General features: G+C 57.1%; 2 protein-coding genes across 22 annotated transcripts in view; one reads left to right on the top strand and one right to left on the bottom strand.

The window, feature by feature from the left end:
• Positions 1-4,827, top strand: part of UNKL (unk like zinc finger) — a 51,186-nt gene extending 46,359 nt beyond the window's left edge. For 8 of the 18 annotated variants that reach the window (XM_055364888.2, XM_031002573.3, XM_055364889.2 and 5 more), the window contains 3 exons: positions 165-367; positions 648-905; positions 1,606-4,827. In XM_055364888.2, coding sequence (XP_055220863.1) covers positions 165-367; positions 648-905; positions 1,606-1,761 — 617 coding nt within the window. In that variant the 3' untranslated portion in view covers positions 1,762-4,827. Of the gene's footprint in view, positions 1-164; positions 368-647; positions 927-1,605 lie in introns of all 18 variants that reach the window. The other 10 variants (XM_019012293.4, XM_031002574.3, XM_055364885.2 and 7 more) reach the window with 2 other exon arrangements.
• Positions 3,686-16,121, bottom strand: GNPTG (N-acetylglucosamine-1-phosphate transferase subunit gamma). 4 transcript variants are annotated; one of them, XR_002003154.4, is made up of 12 exons: positions 16,009-16,093; positions 15,867-15,924; positions 15,720-15,787; positions 6,259-6,313; positions 6,099-6,182; positions 5,923-6,016; positions 5,730-5,844; positions 5,516-5,598; positions 5,307-5,438; positions 5,126-5,207; positions 4,817-5,035; positions 3,915-4,619 (listed from the first exon to the last, which is right to left on the bottom strand). XR_002003154.4 is itself a non-coding variant. In XM_004056934.5 (11 exons), exons 1-11 carry the CDS (start codon positions 16,058-16,060, stop codon positions 4,941-4,943), a joined length of 918 nt encoding a protein of 305 aa, XP_004056982.2. In that variant the 5' UTR covers positions 16,061-16,121; the 3' UTR covers positions 3,686-4,940. The 4 variants fall into 4 exon arrangements, 3 of the variants coding, with proteins under 3 accessions (XP_004056982.2, XP_018867840.2, XP_063555958.1); XM_004056934.5 differs by having other exon boundaries at positions 3,686-5,035; positions 16,009-16,121; XM_019012295.4 differs by lacking the exon at positions 4,817-5,035 and having other exon boundaries at positions 3,686-4,619; positions 16,009-16,121.
• Positions 16,122-16,125: the final 4 nt, after the last annotated feature.

Below are 16,125 nucleotides of genomic sequence, written 5' to 3'. Positions count from 1 at the left end.
CCAGGAGTGGGGCAAGGGGCAGGCGTGGCTGCACCCCTGCTGTCAGGGCAGGTGAGCCCCAGAGGGTGCCCACGTAGCGGTGGGGCCTGGGGCATAGCACCCACCAATCCCACCAGGCCGCGGGCACAGCGGGGCTGGGCCGTCATCGACCGTTTCACACTCAGGTTTGAACGGTGTCCCCGGGAGCATCTGGGACTTTGTTTCCGGCAGCTTCTCCCCCAGCCCCTCCCCCATCCTGAGTGCCGGCCCCCCATCCTCTTCGAGTGCAAGTCCAAACGGAGCTGAGCTGGCCCGGGTCAGGCGGCAGCTGGACGAGGCCAAGAGGAAGATCCGGCAGTGGGAGGAGTCCTGGCAGCAGGTGAAGCAGGTGAGTGTGTGGGGGGGCCAGACAGGTGAGGGGGAGCGAGGGCTGCCGGGGACTCAGGTGAGCGTGTGGGGGGTGAGACGGGAGGGGAGGGAGGGCCGCAGGGAACTCAGGTGAGCGTGTGGGAGTGAGATGGGAGGGGAGGGAGGGCTGCAGGGGACTCAGGTGAGGGGGCCACAGCTGATGCTGGGGAGGGGAGGGAGGATCGCAGGTGGCACAGGCAAGGGGGTCTGCAGGTGGCACAGGTGAGGTGGGAGGGGCTGAGACGGGCCCTGGGTTTCAGGTCTGCGATGCCTGGCAGCGAGAGGCGCAGGAGGCCAAGGAGCGTGCCCGTGTGGCCGATAGCGACCGGCAGCTGGCGCTGCAGAAGAAGGAGGAGGTGGAGGCACAGGTGAAGCAGCTGCAGGAGGAGCTGGAGGGCCTGGGCGTAGCCTCCACACTGCCAGGGCTGCGGGGCTGTGGGGACATCGGCACCATTCCCCTGCCGAAGCTGCACTCGCTGCAGAGTCAGCTGCGCCTGGACCTGGAGGCGGTGGACGGCGTGAGTCCTGCTCTGGGCAGGGTGAGGGGCCAGCCTGCCTGCAGGGCTGCTGTCCCTGTCTGGGGAGGGCCCTGGTTGGTGCGGTGTCCCCTTCCTCCCCTGCCCCAGGGTCTGCTCCGGGCTTAGGGAGGAGGAGACGGTGCCCCATCCCGGCACAGCCCCCTGTGGCCTCCTTGCCTGTCTCCCTGGGAGCCACCTCTCCTCCTGGGAGCTGCCTTTCCTGTCAGGCTGGCCCTTGCCCTTTCACCCCTCCCTCTTGTCAGCGAATGCCACGCTGCTCCCCGTGGCCCCATCCCTCCCTGTTCACAGCTGTGACCCTCACACATGACCGCCCCTCCTCACCTCGCCTGCTAAGGGTGGGCTCTTGGCCTGGCTGCTTTAGGACAGAGGGTCCTGCGTAGCCCACATCCTGGGCACCCAGCTGCCCTCAGGGGCCTGGCCTGTCTGGCCACTGCCGTGTCTGTGGTGGCCCCAGGAGGCTGTCCTCTGCCCAGCGCTCTTAAGACAGAGCATCCCCCCTGACCCCGCAGCTGCCTTCTCCCTGAGGTGGCCCTGGCTGGGGCGTCTCCCTGACCCTGTCTCTGTAGCTGGTGGCCGGGCAGCCTGAGATGCTGAGTCCTGCCCGGAAGGCCCTCCGGCTCCCCAGCTGGCCCAGCCTGGGCAGGGGCCTCCTGAGCCTGTCATTGTTCTGGCCCTGCAGGTGATCTTCCAGCTCCGCGCCAAGCAGTGTGTGGCCTGCCGGGAGCGGGCCCACGGTGCTGTCCTGCGGCCCTGCCAGCACCACGTCCTCTGTGAGCCGTGTGCGGCCACCGCACCTGAGTGCCCCTACTGCAAGGGCCAGCCCCTGCAGTGGTGACCTCAGCGGGGACAGCCACCTCCTGCTGGGCACCCTGGCTCCAGCGCTCCTCGTGACCACGGACACGTTGTCACTCACTTCTGGTGCCACCGACGTGAGGACTGAGGCTGGGAGCCCCTGCCCACGCTCGGCCCTACAGCCCTTCCTGTTACACGTTATGAGGCTGGGAGCCCCGCCTGCGCTTGGCCTGACAGCCTTTCCTGTCACACGTTGTCACCTATCTAGTCCTACCGACGGTTTCAAGGTATTTTCCTCAAAAACCTTAAATGCAAACCCACAGAACCCGCCTGCCTGTCCCTGAGGGGCCTGGTGCCTCGGGGGTCCACGTGGCGCCGTGATCACAGCAGTTTGTGGTCCTGACACTACCGTGACTAGGCCACTGGTAGCTGGGGTCTTTCAAAGCACTTTGTGAACGGAGGAATTTAGTTAGAGGTTATAAATTGCTCTAAGCTGCTTTCTATGCTTTTTTAAATATGCGATAATATGAAGCTTTATATGTGTACTGTGAACTTAAATATTTCATATCGGTTTATTGTCAATTCATAGTATGCTAAATATATTAGATTTCATATTCTGAAACTAGTACTTACGAAATGAGCGTTTATCTAGTAGTAAGACCTAGGATTTTTACATTTTCCAATTAAGTGCAAATAGTATTTATAAGCAGAGTGATTATGGATGGAGATGTTTTTAACTTGATGGAAGGAGCTAGTTTTCCTGAGCCTGTGTGTGCACCAGACACTGGGGCTGATGTTCCAGCCTCGTGGCGTGGGAGCAGGAGAGCTCCGTCCTGCATTTCTGTGGTCCGTGGCTGCTTTTTCTGTGCGCCTGTGCCTTGGAAAGCAAGTGAAGGAACATCATTGGTTTTGTTTTCTCCCTTAAACCTCTGAAAGACAGTTTGATACTAACAAAAAATGCAGCAGAGGGGATCAGACGTCAGAGGTTTTAGAATCACTTTTTTAAGCAGCTGTCTTCTGGCTGGGTGCGGTGGCTCACGCCTGTGATCCCAACACTTTAGGAGGCGGGTGGATCACCTAAGGTCAGGAGTTCAAGACCAGCCTGGCCAACATGGTGCAACCCCGTCTTACTAAAAATACAAAAATTGGCCTGGCGTGGTAGCGGGCACCTGTAGTCCCAGCTACTCGGGAGGCTGAGGCAGGAGAATCGCTTGAACCTGGGAGGCAGAGGTTGCAGTGAGCCGAGATCGCGCCGCTGCACTCCAGCCTGGGCGACAGAGCGAGACTCTGGCTCAAAAAAAAAAAAAAAAAAAAAAAAAAAGCTGTTTTCTGATTACTCAGATCTGTCTTAGGCAATGGTGCTTTGTAGCTCTTTGGAGATGTCGCTGGGCGTCCTGGCGGGGGTCGGGCAGTGAACTGGGAGAGTGGCTGCCTCCCCAGCACCCTTGACCACCCTGGTCCTGCTCGTGTGGGAGATGCTCGGGCCGTGTGCGCGCCAGGGTCCGGGGTGCCAGGTGTATGTGGCAGTCACCTGACCCGCGCTGCCAGTTATCATCGGAGCTCATCCATGTGGCCAGCGAGGTCACAGGAGAGGACCCGGCCACAGCCTCTCAGTGGCCTGGAGCACACGGGGGACGCGACCCCCCAGGTCCTGGCTCTGCTGTGGTCCCCTGTCCCATCTGCCCCTGGAGCGACAGTGTGGCTTCGGCCGCAGCAGAAACGTGACTGAGAACGCATCCCCGCGATGACCTGACCCTTCTGCTCAGGGCTGGGACTGTCCCTAGGAGTTGAGCAGGAACAGGCGTCTGTGGTTTACGGTGACCTGGCTCTCCGCGGGCCACGTGGGTGGTGAGGGCACATGAGTGGGAAGCGGCACCACCGTGTTTCTCCCCGCCCGTGGCTTTGCCAAAGACTTTTAATAGCATTTTTTAAGTGCAAAACGTCTAGGTAAAAATCTTTATCATCAGTGACCAAATTAGAATGTATTTAATATAGTAGGTTTAAGAACTTTTTTAACGTAAGACAAACTGATAGCAACATTCTATCGTTTTCAAGGAAGTGGGTCCGTGACATTCTGCAGCTAGTCCACTACTCCAAGGTAACTACCGACTTGGTTTCTGTGAATCTATTTTGTTTTTAATTATAGTGATTTATTAGCTCAGTATCTAGAAATCACGTATATTTTGTGCTACTGTCAGCAGTGTGTAAACTCTGTTTTTATTCGTATTTATGCACTGGGTTCCCATTTGGAGCCTCTGGTCTTTTCTGGGATAAGTGGTGTCTGCCGAGACATCTCCCGGTTGTCAGTGGTCAGGAGCAGCTGAGCTCTAGTCTGCCAGCTGCTCTGCTCTTTCTGGGAATGAGGTGGCGCCTGCCCCTCAGGGTGTCTCCAGGGCTCAGCTTCTGGGGGGATAGAGCTGGGGAGCCCCAGGGGTGGGGGGACAGCTGGGAGATGGAGGTGGCACTTGCTCCCCCCTAGATCAGTACTGGCTCTGAGGACAGGTGAGCAGCGGGAAGACCAAAGAATGGCTGGAGGCGCTGCCAGGGTTGGAAATGGGGGCAAGGTCCTGGGGCTGTGTGCCCTGGGGCCTCCCTCACCGGTCTTGGTGGCCAAGTCCTCACGGATGGCTCCTAGGTGGCTGAGGCACAGCAGTGGCTGGAAGGTGCCCCGTGGAGGCTGAGGTGGAGGCGGGCCCAGCAGCTCCCCCCTGTGGCCATGGCAGGCACGGGGCGTAGGAGCTGGCTGGTGGCCGGCTCTGCGTGTTCTTGTTGCCTGTCGTCTGTAACTCCTAGTGTTCGACATTCGCCGTGATACGGTGGTGTCACGACGTGTGTGACTGTGGTCAGCAGACCTTGTTCCGCGTGGACATGTCAAGTGGATTAATTTCTGGAAGCCTCAATCTGTATGTTTGAGTATTTACATGAGAATGTTATTTGAATGGAATTTTCTTAACCCAGAAGGTAGTATTTATAATCATTTACTTGTAGCGAACTGTTTAAAGTTAACACTTGTTTAAATTTTTTTACACTATAGCATTTATGCAATGGTTTACAGAATTCATGGAGTTATTTTTATCAGTATGGGAATTAATTAAAACCTTGAATCTTTGTTTTGTCTGCTTCTCTGAGCACAAGCCTGGCCAGCTGGTCCCTGCGGGTCCTACCAGCCAGCTTCTCTGTAGGGCTCTCGGCCGCGTCCACCTCTGCCCTCCCACCACAAGGTCACAAACTCCCACGCAGTCCTGGGTCACCCCGCAGCTGCTCCGGAGACTTGGCTCTGGGCGTCTTGTGGCCCAAGTGCTCCAAGTTGGAGGTTTCTGCCAGAACACCAGGTGGCCAGTCCTCACCTGGACCCACAGGTGGTGAGTGTGAAGGTGAGCCTGGCCCTCTCCCCACAGGTGACTCACCTGTGGGCCTCGTGTAGGGGATGCCGTGCTGGGTGAGCAAACCTTTCAGCCTTTTGATCTCCTTTGAGAGTTCTTTATGAGCCTACCACAAAAAGAGTTCAAGGGAAAGCCCAGGTGGTGGGGGGGAAGGCCAGGTGGTGGGGGGGCTACTGCGTGCCACCACCTCCCCCCAATACGGTACCTTCCTGCAGTTTTCCAGGGTCTCAAACCCCAAGCTGTCGGGACCTCCCTCCAGCTGGGTGGGTTCCTTTTCTTCTGGGGTCTTTAAGTAGCCAGCATCCTCAAAAAGTGTCCTCAGCAACTTCTCATGGCCCTGAAGGTGGAGGATGTAGGGGGCAGCACCCAGCTCCCAGCCAGGCCCGCCAGGGGCCACCCCGAGCGCACGCTTACCTGGGGGGTGATCAGCTCATCGGCCAGGTCCTGCTCTACCTGGTCCCACTGCCGCTGCAGGGCCTCTGGCAGGGTTGGGTACACTGAGGACCCAAGAGAAGCCAGGCTCAGCTGCACCCCCTGTCCCAACCCTGGCCCCCACCACTACAGGGCCTCCAGCATGGCTGCGTGCATGGCTGACCCCGCTGGGCTCAACTGCGTCCCGCACCCCTACCTAGCAAGGCATGGGGGTGGCAGACGAGGGGGGTCTCGAACGTCAGCGCGTAGACGCAGGTGCTCGGCTCGGACACATGGGCCAGCCGGTTGCTTTTTCCACACGCCAGCTCCACCTGGGGAGGGAACGTGGGTGGGTGGGTAGGTTGGGGAGACGGGGGCCCCTCTTCCCGGGCTCCCGTCTGAGGCCCCACCTTGCTCTGCCGGCTCCGGGAACGGCAGGCGTCACCGTCCCTCATCCACATGCCCGTGAAGGTGTTGTTGGCGATCTCCCACTCGTGCCAGATGCTGGGGAGACACGGGCACGGCACGTGAGGCCAGGTGGGGAGCTGCGCTGCTGCTTTGGGATCCCTGCCCCGGCCCCACTCACCCGAGGATCCCACTGTAGGCGTTCCAGCGGAAGGTCTGCTCGTGCTGGGTCACATTGTGGAACGGGCAGAACTCATACTTGTACCTGGGGACACAGATGGCATGAGGGGGGGGTCCGCAGGCTGCGCCCCAGCCCACCCTCGCACCCACCCTGCACTCACGTGGACTCCACCAGGCTGAAGCACTTGCCCGAGAGTCGGAAGAGATGCACGGGTCCTGGAAGAGACCTCACACTGATCCCCAGGCTCCAAGCACAGAACCTGTCTGCAAAGACTGGCAGAGTCTGTTTTCAAAGGACCAGTTTTCTTTTTTTTTGAGATGGAGTCTCACTCTGTCGCCCAGGCTGGAGTGCAGTGACGCGATCTTGGCTCACTTCAAGCTCCGCCTCCCAGGTTCACGCCATTCTCCTGCCGCAGCCTCCCAAGTAGCTGGGACTACAGGCGCCTGCCACCACGCCTGGCTAATTTTTTGTATTTTTAGTAGAGACGGGGTTTCACTGCGTTAGCCAGGATGGTCTCTATGTCCTGACCTCGTGATCCACCCACCTCGGCCTCCCAAAGTGCTGGGATTACAAGTTTGAGCCACCACGCCTGGCCAAGGACCAGTTTTCAACAAAAAGCACAAGACGTTCAAAGAAACAGGAAAACAGGTACGATTCAATGGAAGAAACTGACAAAACCGAGAATTCTAAAAATAGCCCTTCAAAAATGAGAGTTAAGGCTTGGTATCGTGGCTCATGCCTGTTATCCCAGCACTTTGGGAGGCCAAGGCCGGGAAGATTGCTTGAGGCCAGGAGTGAGAACCCCGTGTCTACACAAAAAGCACACAGAAGAAATGAGCTGGGTGTAGTGGCACCCACCTGTAATCCCAGCTACTTGGGAGGCTGAGGCAGGAGAATCGCTTGAACCCGGGAGGCGGAGAGTGCAGTGAGCTGAGATCGCGCCACTGCACTCCAGCCTGTGTGACAGAGCGAGACCCTGTCTCCCCACCCCCCAAAAAAGAGGACATTCCCAGATAAAGGCTTCAGGAGTTGGTTACCTGCAGGCCGGTGTGCCGCCCGGGGAAGTGAGCAGACAGCAGCTCAGCGGAGGGAGACGGAGGTCCTCGTGCGGGGTGAATTAATACCAGCTGCCTTTCTAGCTGTGGTCTGCAAAGCTACAGGACTTAAACCAGTGGTCCCCAATCTTTTTGGCACCAGGGACTGGTTTCATGGAAGGCAGTTTTTCTACCAGCTGGGGGTGGGGATGGGTGGTTTTGGGATGAAACTGTTCCACCTCAGCTCATCAGGCATTAGATTCTTTTTTTTCTTTTGGAGACAGTCTCACTCTGTCACCCAAGGTGAAATGCAGTGGCGCGATCTCGGCTCACTGCAACCTCCGCCTCCTGGGTTCAAGTGATTCCCCTGCCTCAGCCTCCCGAGTAGCTGGGATCCCAGGTGCCCGCCACCACGCCCAGCTAATTTTTGTATCTTCAGCAGAGGCAGGGTTTCACTATGTTGGCCAGGCTGGTCTGCAACTGTGGACCTCAAGTGATCCGTCCACCTTGGCCTCCCAAGTGCTGGGATTACAGGTGTGAGCCACTATGCCCGGCCTGAAAGACTAACTTCAGATTTAAAGACATAAACAGGTTGAAAGTGAAGGTATGGAAAAGTATTCATATAAACAGGCAAAAGAGAGCTGAAGTGGCTGAAACTATTTTAAGAGACAAAGATGTTATACATTGATACAAGGGTCAATGTGCCAAGACACCACAATTATCCACCCACAAACAGTGTCACCCACTACATAAAGCTGACATGAGACATCCATACGCCACTTTTTTTTTTTTTTTGAAACGGAGTCTAGCATTGTCGCCAGGCTGGATTGCAGTGGCACGATCTTGGCTCACTGCAATCTCCACCACTGGGTTCAACCGATTTTCCTGCCTCAGTCTCCCCGGTAACTAGGATTACCGGTGCCTGCCATCACGGCTGGCTAATTTTTGTATTTTTGTAGAGACGGGGTTTCTCCATGTTGGCCAGGATGGTCTCAAACTCCTGACCTCAGGTGATCCACCTGCCTCAGCCTCCTAAAGTACTAGGATTACAGGCGTGAGCCCCAGCGCCCAGCCTGATGGATTCAATATTTTTAAGATGACAATACCACCCAGAGTGATCTGCAGATCCAATGCAACCCCACCAAAATCCCAATGACATATTTTGCAGAAATAGAAAAACACATCCTAAAGTTCATAGGGAGTCTCAGAGGACCCCAAATCATCGAACAAATCTTAAAGAACAGAGAGACTCGTACATACTGATTCCAAAAATTACTTCAAAGCTGTTATGATCAAAACAGTGTGATACTGGCATAGAGGCTGGGCGTAGTGTCTCACGCCTGTAATCCCAGTGCTTTGGGAGGCCGAGGCAGACGGATCACGAAGTCAGGAGATCGAGACCATCCTGGCCAACATGGTGAAACCTGATCTCTAATAAAATACAAAAAAATTAGCCAGGCGTGATGGTGGATGCCTGCAGTCCCAGGTACTCGGGAGGCTGAGGCATGAGAATTCCTTGAGCCTGGGAGGTGGAGAGGTTGCCGTGAGCCAAGATCATGGTACTGCACTCCAGCCTGGGCTACAGAATTAGACTCTATATGGAAAAAAAAAAACATCAAGGGAGTGAAAAGACAACCCACAGAATGGGAGAAAATAAACACTGGCAAACCACGTGTGTAAAAGACTCACATCCAGAACACAGAACTACAGCCCAACAATAAACTCAAGTTAAAAATGGGCGGATAAGCCGGGAATCCCAGCACTTCGGGAGGCCGAGGCAGGCGGATCCCGAGGTCAGGAGTTTGAGACCAGCCTGGCCAACATGGTGAAACCCCGTCTCTACTAAATAAAAATGAGCCAGGTGTGTGGTGGCTCATGCCTGTAATCCCAGCTACTTGAGAGGCTGAGGCAGGAGAATCGCTTGAGCCTGGGAGGCAGAGCTTGCAGTGAGCCAAGATGGCGCCACTGTACTCCAGTCTGGGCCACAGAGTGAGACTCCATCTCAAAAAAAAGGACAAACACCATAAGCAACTGAAAAGATCCCACATCACTGATCATTAGGGAAATGCAAATTAAAACAACCCTAAGGTACCGCTTCACACCCACTAGGATGGCTGTTAGCAAAAAACAGTGTTGGTGAAAATGTGGAGAAACTGGACCCCTCGTGCAATGCTGGCTGGAATGGGAAACGGTGCAGCCACTATGCAAACAGTTTGGTGGTTCCTCAAAAAGCTAAACATGGAATTCTAATAAGATCCAGCAAAGCTACTCTCAGAAATTGGAAGCACAGACTCAAATATTTACACCCAAGTTCACAGCAGCCTATTCCCAGGCAGAGGGTGGAAGCCACTCCAGTGTCCATGGACAGATGACGGGTAAACAACAACGTGGTCTGTCCTTGCAGTGGGACAGTCCTCAGCCATATAAAAAGGAAGCACTGAGAGCCTCCAGCCTGGGGGACCTTGGGGACACTGTGCCAAGAGGAGTTGCTCAGACACAAAAGGTCGCACAGAGTTATGAGTCACCTGTGTGACATCTATGAATAGCCAAGTTCAGAGACAGCAGAATGGTGGGTGCCGGGGCTGGGGGAGCAGGGCAGCTGGGAGTCAGGGTTTGAAGGGGACAGAGCAAGTTGTGGAGATGATGGTGCTGACGGTTGCAGGGCAGTGTCACCAGCCCCTGGGGGAAGAGGGAAGGCGTGCAGCGTCCCTACCCTCCAGCCAGGCCAGCCCCAGGCAATGCTAGAGCGAGGGCGTGTACACATCAAGGCCAGTGGCAACTCATGAGTCAAGCCACAGCAGCCACCCCGTTCTTTAAGCTGGGGAGTCGGGACCTGGCTGGGGACGCCACCTTAACACAATGCCCACCGAGACTGTCAGCCACGGGCCATCCTCCAGGACTGTGGGCAAGGCTGGGGCTTGGGCCATGGAGGCAGGGAGGAGACTGGCCCCCGTCCCCGTCCCCTGAAGGGCCTGTGCTGCAGCAGCAAGTGCACTGGTTAGAGGAGGACGCCTCAGACTGATGTTTCAAACTCTCTGTAGTTTTACCGTATTAATAATAAAGTCGAGGCCGGGCGCGGTGGCTCACGCCTGTCATCCCAGCACTGTGGGAGGCCGAGGCGGGCAGATCACGGGGTCAGGAGATCGAGACCATCCTGGCTAACACGGTGAAACCCCGTCTCTACTAAAAACACAAAAAATTAGCCCGGCGTGGTGGCGGGCGCCTGTAGTCCCAGCTACTCAGGAGGCTGAGGCAGGAGAATGGCGTGAACCCAGGAGGCGGAGCTTGTAGTGAGCCGAGATCATGCCACTGCATTCCAGCCTGGGCGACAGAGCGAGACTCGGCTCTAATAATAATAATAATAAAGTCGAAATCCACATGAGGTGCTGGGTGACTGTTCCCTGGGAACCTGGCCAGCCCAGGAGCCAGATGCCACACTGGGGCCACCCTCAGCCTGGCCCCCGCCCCCGGAGGGCAGAGGCTAATGCCACTGAGACCTCTGGGGTGCTGGCCCGGCCTGGCCTTCTGTTCCCTGACATTCCACTCACCCCTGGGGCTGTCCCCTCCCAAGACAGATGGAGACCAAGATGGCCAGGCTGCCCTGCTCAGGGGACAGGGGCTGTGGATATAGAAAGGTCCTGGTCCTTCCTTGTCAAATACCATCTGGGTGGCCCTGACTCCCAGGCTCACCCACTGTCCTCCCAGCCTGACCGCTGGGGGCTCTACCTCAGCCTTGTCACACCTGCTGTCCCACAGCCTGGGGTGCTTGGGCTTGGTCCCTCCGGTCTGGCCTTAGGGCCCTGCCCAACAGGCACATAGGGAAGCCTTTGGAGCCATCCCAGAGACCCTGATGTGTCCCTCACCCATCTGCCACTCAGACCCCCGCCCGCAGACCCCTGCCTGCACGCTCCCACCCGCAGACCCCCGCTGGGAGGGTGGCTGGTCAAGCTCCTGTGTCCTGGGAACTCACGTTCCCAGGCTTGCCCCGGGCAGACACTGCTTGGAGACACCCCAGGAGGGGCGTGGGCGCCGGGCTTAGCTCTGCACCTGCAAGGCCATCCGTCTAAACAGGACTGTGTGAGGGCAGCGGGGCCTGGCCTGGCTCCCCAGCTGGGAGGAGGCCTCTGCCTGGGTGCTGTCCACAGCTTCAGTGGACTCCTACTGGCTGGGGTGCAGCCTCCTGCAGGGGATGGTACCACAAGCCCCCAACTGGCAGTGCCCAGTACCCCAGGTCCTCTGCTGCTGGCCCACACCAGAAGCCCGGCCATGGCCCCTCCCCTCCGCCTGGCCCTCAGGTCTCAGCAGCCTGTCCTCCTGAGACAGGTGGGGTCTGGCCCCTCCACGCCTCTTGAGCCAGACACAGCCATACCTGAGCTGGAGTCTCCACCACCCCCAAATGCCACCACCCCTGCCGGGAGGCTTCTCCTCTGCTCCTCCTTCACCCGCACGTCCCCTGCAGGCTCCATGCTCACAGCCTGCATGGCCAGGACACTCGCCGGTGCCCTTGGCTCCCGCGGGCCCAGGTGGCCTTACTGCCAGCTGTCCCTGCACCCGAGGCCACAGCTCAAGGCCCATCAGCTTGGCTGAGCCTGGACTCCGTTTCCCCTCTGCCCCTGGTCAGGCTTCGGCGGGCAGCACTCTCCCTAGGGCTGCGTCTCTTGGTGACAATCCCTTCTCAAGGGTGGTCCTCCCTCCCACGCTGCTCCCTGGCCCGGCCCCACACCTGGTCCCAGTACCCTCCCAACCTCCACAACCCCCACACGCCACCAAGAACTTCACCGGGGACCTCACCCTCACCCTTGGGCCTCACGCACCCCCACTGATGAGTCCTGTGCCCACCATGACCCCTCTCCAAGCACCAGGAACTGCCTGGTAGACCCAGCCCGGCCCCAACCGAAAGCAAGCTCCCAGCCTGACCCCCGCAACTCAGATGGTGGGAGCCCCACTTTCCATGGCTTCTCTAGCCAGGATCCCGGGGCCACTCTACTCCCCCGTCCCCCTCCCCAGATCCAGGACCCTGCCAAGGCCCCAGAGTCCTGCCCAGCTGGCCGCTCCCTCCCACCGCCACCGAGGCAGAGCTCCCTCCTGGACAGTGTGCTGGGCTCTGGCAAGACCACCACACTGACCGTGCCCCATTCCCTCTCCATGCCACAGCGGGACACTGTCTCCAAATCACAGACCTACCAACCTCTGCTCCTCCTGCTGTCAGGGGACGAGGCTCCCGACTTATCTGGTGGAGGCCACGGAGGTGCCCACTGCCCAGCCCAGCCCCACCAGCCTCGGCCCTGGCAAGCCCACCCCTTCCTTCTCCTTGGCAGACACTCTTCCGCGGGGACCTTCTGAGCCCTAGGCCACAATCACCACGCCCGAGTTTCTCAGCCTGATTATCTTTCTGCTCAGCTCATTCCACAGACCACTCTCTCCTACCCACTACGCACAATCCGCCTCACACGTTGATGTTGAAGGAGTGCTACATCGAAGACAGAAAAAACAAGTAGAATATCCACACCTGACCCCACAGATGCGGGAGACGATCCACACCCGACCCCACAGACGCGGGAGACGATCCACGCCCCACCCCACAGACGCGGGAGACGATCCACGCCCCACCCCACAGACGCGGGAGACGATCCACACCCGACCCCACAGACGCGGGAGACGATCCACACCCGACCCCACAGACGCGGGAGACGATCCACACCCGACCCCACAGACGCGGGAGACGATCCACACCCGACCCCACAGACGCGGGAGACGATCCACACCCGACCCCACAGACGTGGGAGATGATCCACGCCCCACCCCACAGACGCGGGAGACGATCCACGCCCCACCCCACAGATGCGGGGGAGTATCCAGGCCCCACCCCACAGACGCGGGGGACTATCCACGCCCGGCCCCACCCCACAGACGCGGGGGACTATCCACGCCCGGCCCCACCCCACAGACGCAGGAGACGATCCACACCTGACCCCACAGACGCGGGGGACTATCCACGCCCGACCCCACCCCACAGACACGGGAGACAATCCACGCCCGGCCCTACAGACGCGGGGAACTATCCACGCCCGACCCCACAGACGCAGGAAAAAATGGTCTGGAGAAAAACACCATCAACAAAACAAAAAGATCAGGGAACTGGGAAACAAATGTGCCACTTACATCCAAAGGTGGGAAGAGAACTGTTCCAGATTAAAACACTAAAGACACATAATGAACCAAATGCACATGTGAACCTGACTGGCCCTGATGTGGGGATGGGGGTGGGAAAACTAGAAGAGGTATTCTTTTTTAAATTTTTATGGTTTTTTTTTTTTTTTGAGACAAAGTCTTGCTCTGTCACCCAGGCTGGAGTGCAGGGGCATGATCTCAGCTCACTGCAACCTCTGCCTCCTGGATTCAAGCAATTCTCCAGCCTCGGCCTCCCAAGCAGCTGGGATTACAGGAGGATACCACTATGCCCAGCTAATTTTTGTTTTTGTGTTTTTTTTTTTAAGTAGAGACGGGGTTTCACCATGTTGGCCAGGCTGGTCTCGAACTCCTGACCTCAAGCGATCCTCACACCTCAGGCTCCCGAGCAACATGCACGCACCACCACGACCAGCATGTTCTGTTTTCTTTCCAGGACACTCACCTCCAAAAAGACGTGGTCCCCTTAGCCAAGGCTGCCTCTCTCCTACTGGAAGGGGTTCAGTCGGGAACTGCGCTGTTAGACACAGCGGCCTGCCTCCTCCCCAGCTTCTTGGGATAGGTGGTGGCCCGACTCCAGCACTTCAGGCCCTGGGAAGCCACCATCCCATGGCTTCTGAGCCGCAGGGAAGTGAGCCTAACCCCAGGTGCGCCGTCACGCCCAGCCACACAACAAAAAACTTAAAAAGATGTGTTTGGAGTCAAAGCCCACCAAACCTACCAACAAGGTGCGGCACCATCTGATCCCCTTTATCTCTGATCTGTGGCTACCCCAGCTGAATCCCCTCTGGCCCTGGCTGTCCTGCTCAAGGCCTTTGGCCACTCCCTTTCCTGGATCCCTTTCCCCAAATAGCCACAGCTTTACTCCCTTTTCTCCTTTAGCTTTTGGCTGAAATGTCACTTCTTAGACTTTTCCTCAGCACCCTATTTAAAGCAATCCCCACCAAGACAGGAGGATTGCTTGACGCTGGGAGTTTGGGGCCAGCCTGGGCAACATAGTGAGACTTCCATCTCTACAAGAACACTTAACATTTGCCGGGTATGGTGGCGTGCACCTGTAGTCCCAGCTACTCAGGAAGCTGAGGTTGGTGGATTGCTTCAGCCCAGGAGTTCAAGGATGCAGTGAGCTATGATTGCACTACTGCACTCCAGCCCGAGTGAGAGAGCAAGACCCCGTCTCTAAAAAATAAAAAAAGCGATCCCCCAAACAATAACACACATACACACACTCCCTCCTCTGCTTCACACATCTACATGGCATTTCTCATCATTGGCCATTCTATGTATTTTATCTAATTCTACAGGCTCAGTGCCTGTTCCTCCATCCCTCCCCATTAGACTATCAGCTCCATGAGGACAAGCATTGGTATATCTGTGTTCATTTCTGCAACCCCAGCACAGACCCTAACACATAAAGGTATTCGATAATAAAATTACTAAAGCTGGGCGCGGTGACTCACGCCTATAATCCCAGCACTTTTGAAGGCCGAGATGGGCGGATCACTTGAGGTCAGGAGTTCGAGGCCAGCCTGGTCAATACGGTGAAATAAACCCTATCTCTACTAAAAATACAAAAATTTGCTGGGCGTGATGCATGCCTGTGATCCCAGCTACTCGGGAGGCTGAGGCATGAGGATCGCTTGAACCTGGGAGGCGGAGGTTGCAGTGAGCCGAGATCGTGCCACTGCACTCCAGCCTGGGCGACAGAGCGAGACTCTGTCTCAAAAAAAAAAAAATTCTTGGATTTTTGTCTATTATATTTAATACTCATTCAGCGTTTAAATGATATATATACTCATGACCCACCAATTCCACTTCTGGAATCCTGCATTGGGAAACCGCTCACCTGAGGGCAAACCAAGGCACCTACACAGCATGTTCTCCACAGAACTATTTCTAATGGCCAAAAAAAATGGAAAGAACCTGAATACAATCGGGGAATGCAGTGCCATCCTATCGCGTGCTGAGCACCAAGAGAAAGAACGAAGACCTATATCACCACCATGAAGCGTCCCGAGAGATACAGCGACTGACAACGACAGATCAGCCAAATACTCGCGCAGCATGATTTTTTAAAAAAGCGATTAGATTACAAAAACTACACGTTTTCCAGTTGCATAGACACGCACGTAAAAGCACAGAAACGCGTCTGCAAAGTCACCAGACTATTAACAGCAGTTACCTCTTGGAAAGGAAAGGAAGGACTAACTCTGGAGATAACTTAATTCGCTACAAGAACGTTCTGGTATATTCTCTCGTACTTCCACATTAATTTTAAGAGGCTGACAAACCAATGCTTTAGACTCCGGGCCGTAACTCTCAGGGTCTGTCATCCATCCTCCACTGTTGCTGCTCCCCGCGGCCACCCCCGCGCCGGCCAACAGCGCTCCTCACTCACCAGACACGGGTGAAGGATCCCTCTTGGCCTGGAGGCGACTGGCCTGGGGCAAGAACGGGTTGTTCACCCTACGGGAAGCGGCAAGGTCAGCGGGGAACGGGCCCGGCCCGTCCCCCGCCAGAGCCGCCAGCCCGCGAGGCTGCTCACCCGAACGTGTTGGGCTCCTCCACCACCTTCATCTTCGCTGCACCTGCCGGCGCGGGCCCTACGGGGAGCGAGACCGTGAGCGGGGAGGCCGGGGTGCAGAGCGCGCGCGGGGCCTGGGGACGCGGACGGCCGGGCCACTCACCGCGGGCCGAGAGCCCGAGGAACACCAGGAGCCGCGCCAGCCCCACCGCCATCGCGCCGCAGCGGCCGCCGTGCGGTCACGTGAAGTGACTGTCACGTGACCACGGGAACCGGAAGT

The sequence above is a fragment of the Gorilla gorilla genome, chromosome 18, assembly GCF_029281585.2.
Source record: "Gorilla gorilla gorilla isolate KB3781 chromosome 18, NHGRI_mGorGor1-v2.1_pri, whole genome shotgun sequence".
NCBI classification, from domain to species: domain Eukaryota; kingdom Metazoa; phylum Chordata; class Mammalia; order Primates; family Hominidae; genus Gorilla; species Gorilla gorilla.
Note: the sequence above shows the minus strand (reverse complement) of the source record. Positions and strands in the feature narration are given on the sequence as shown.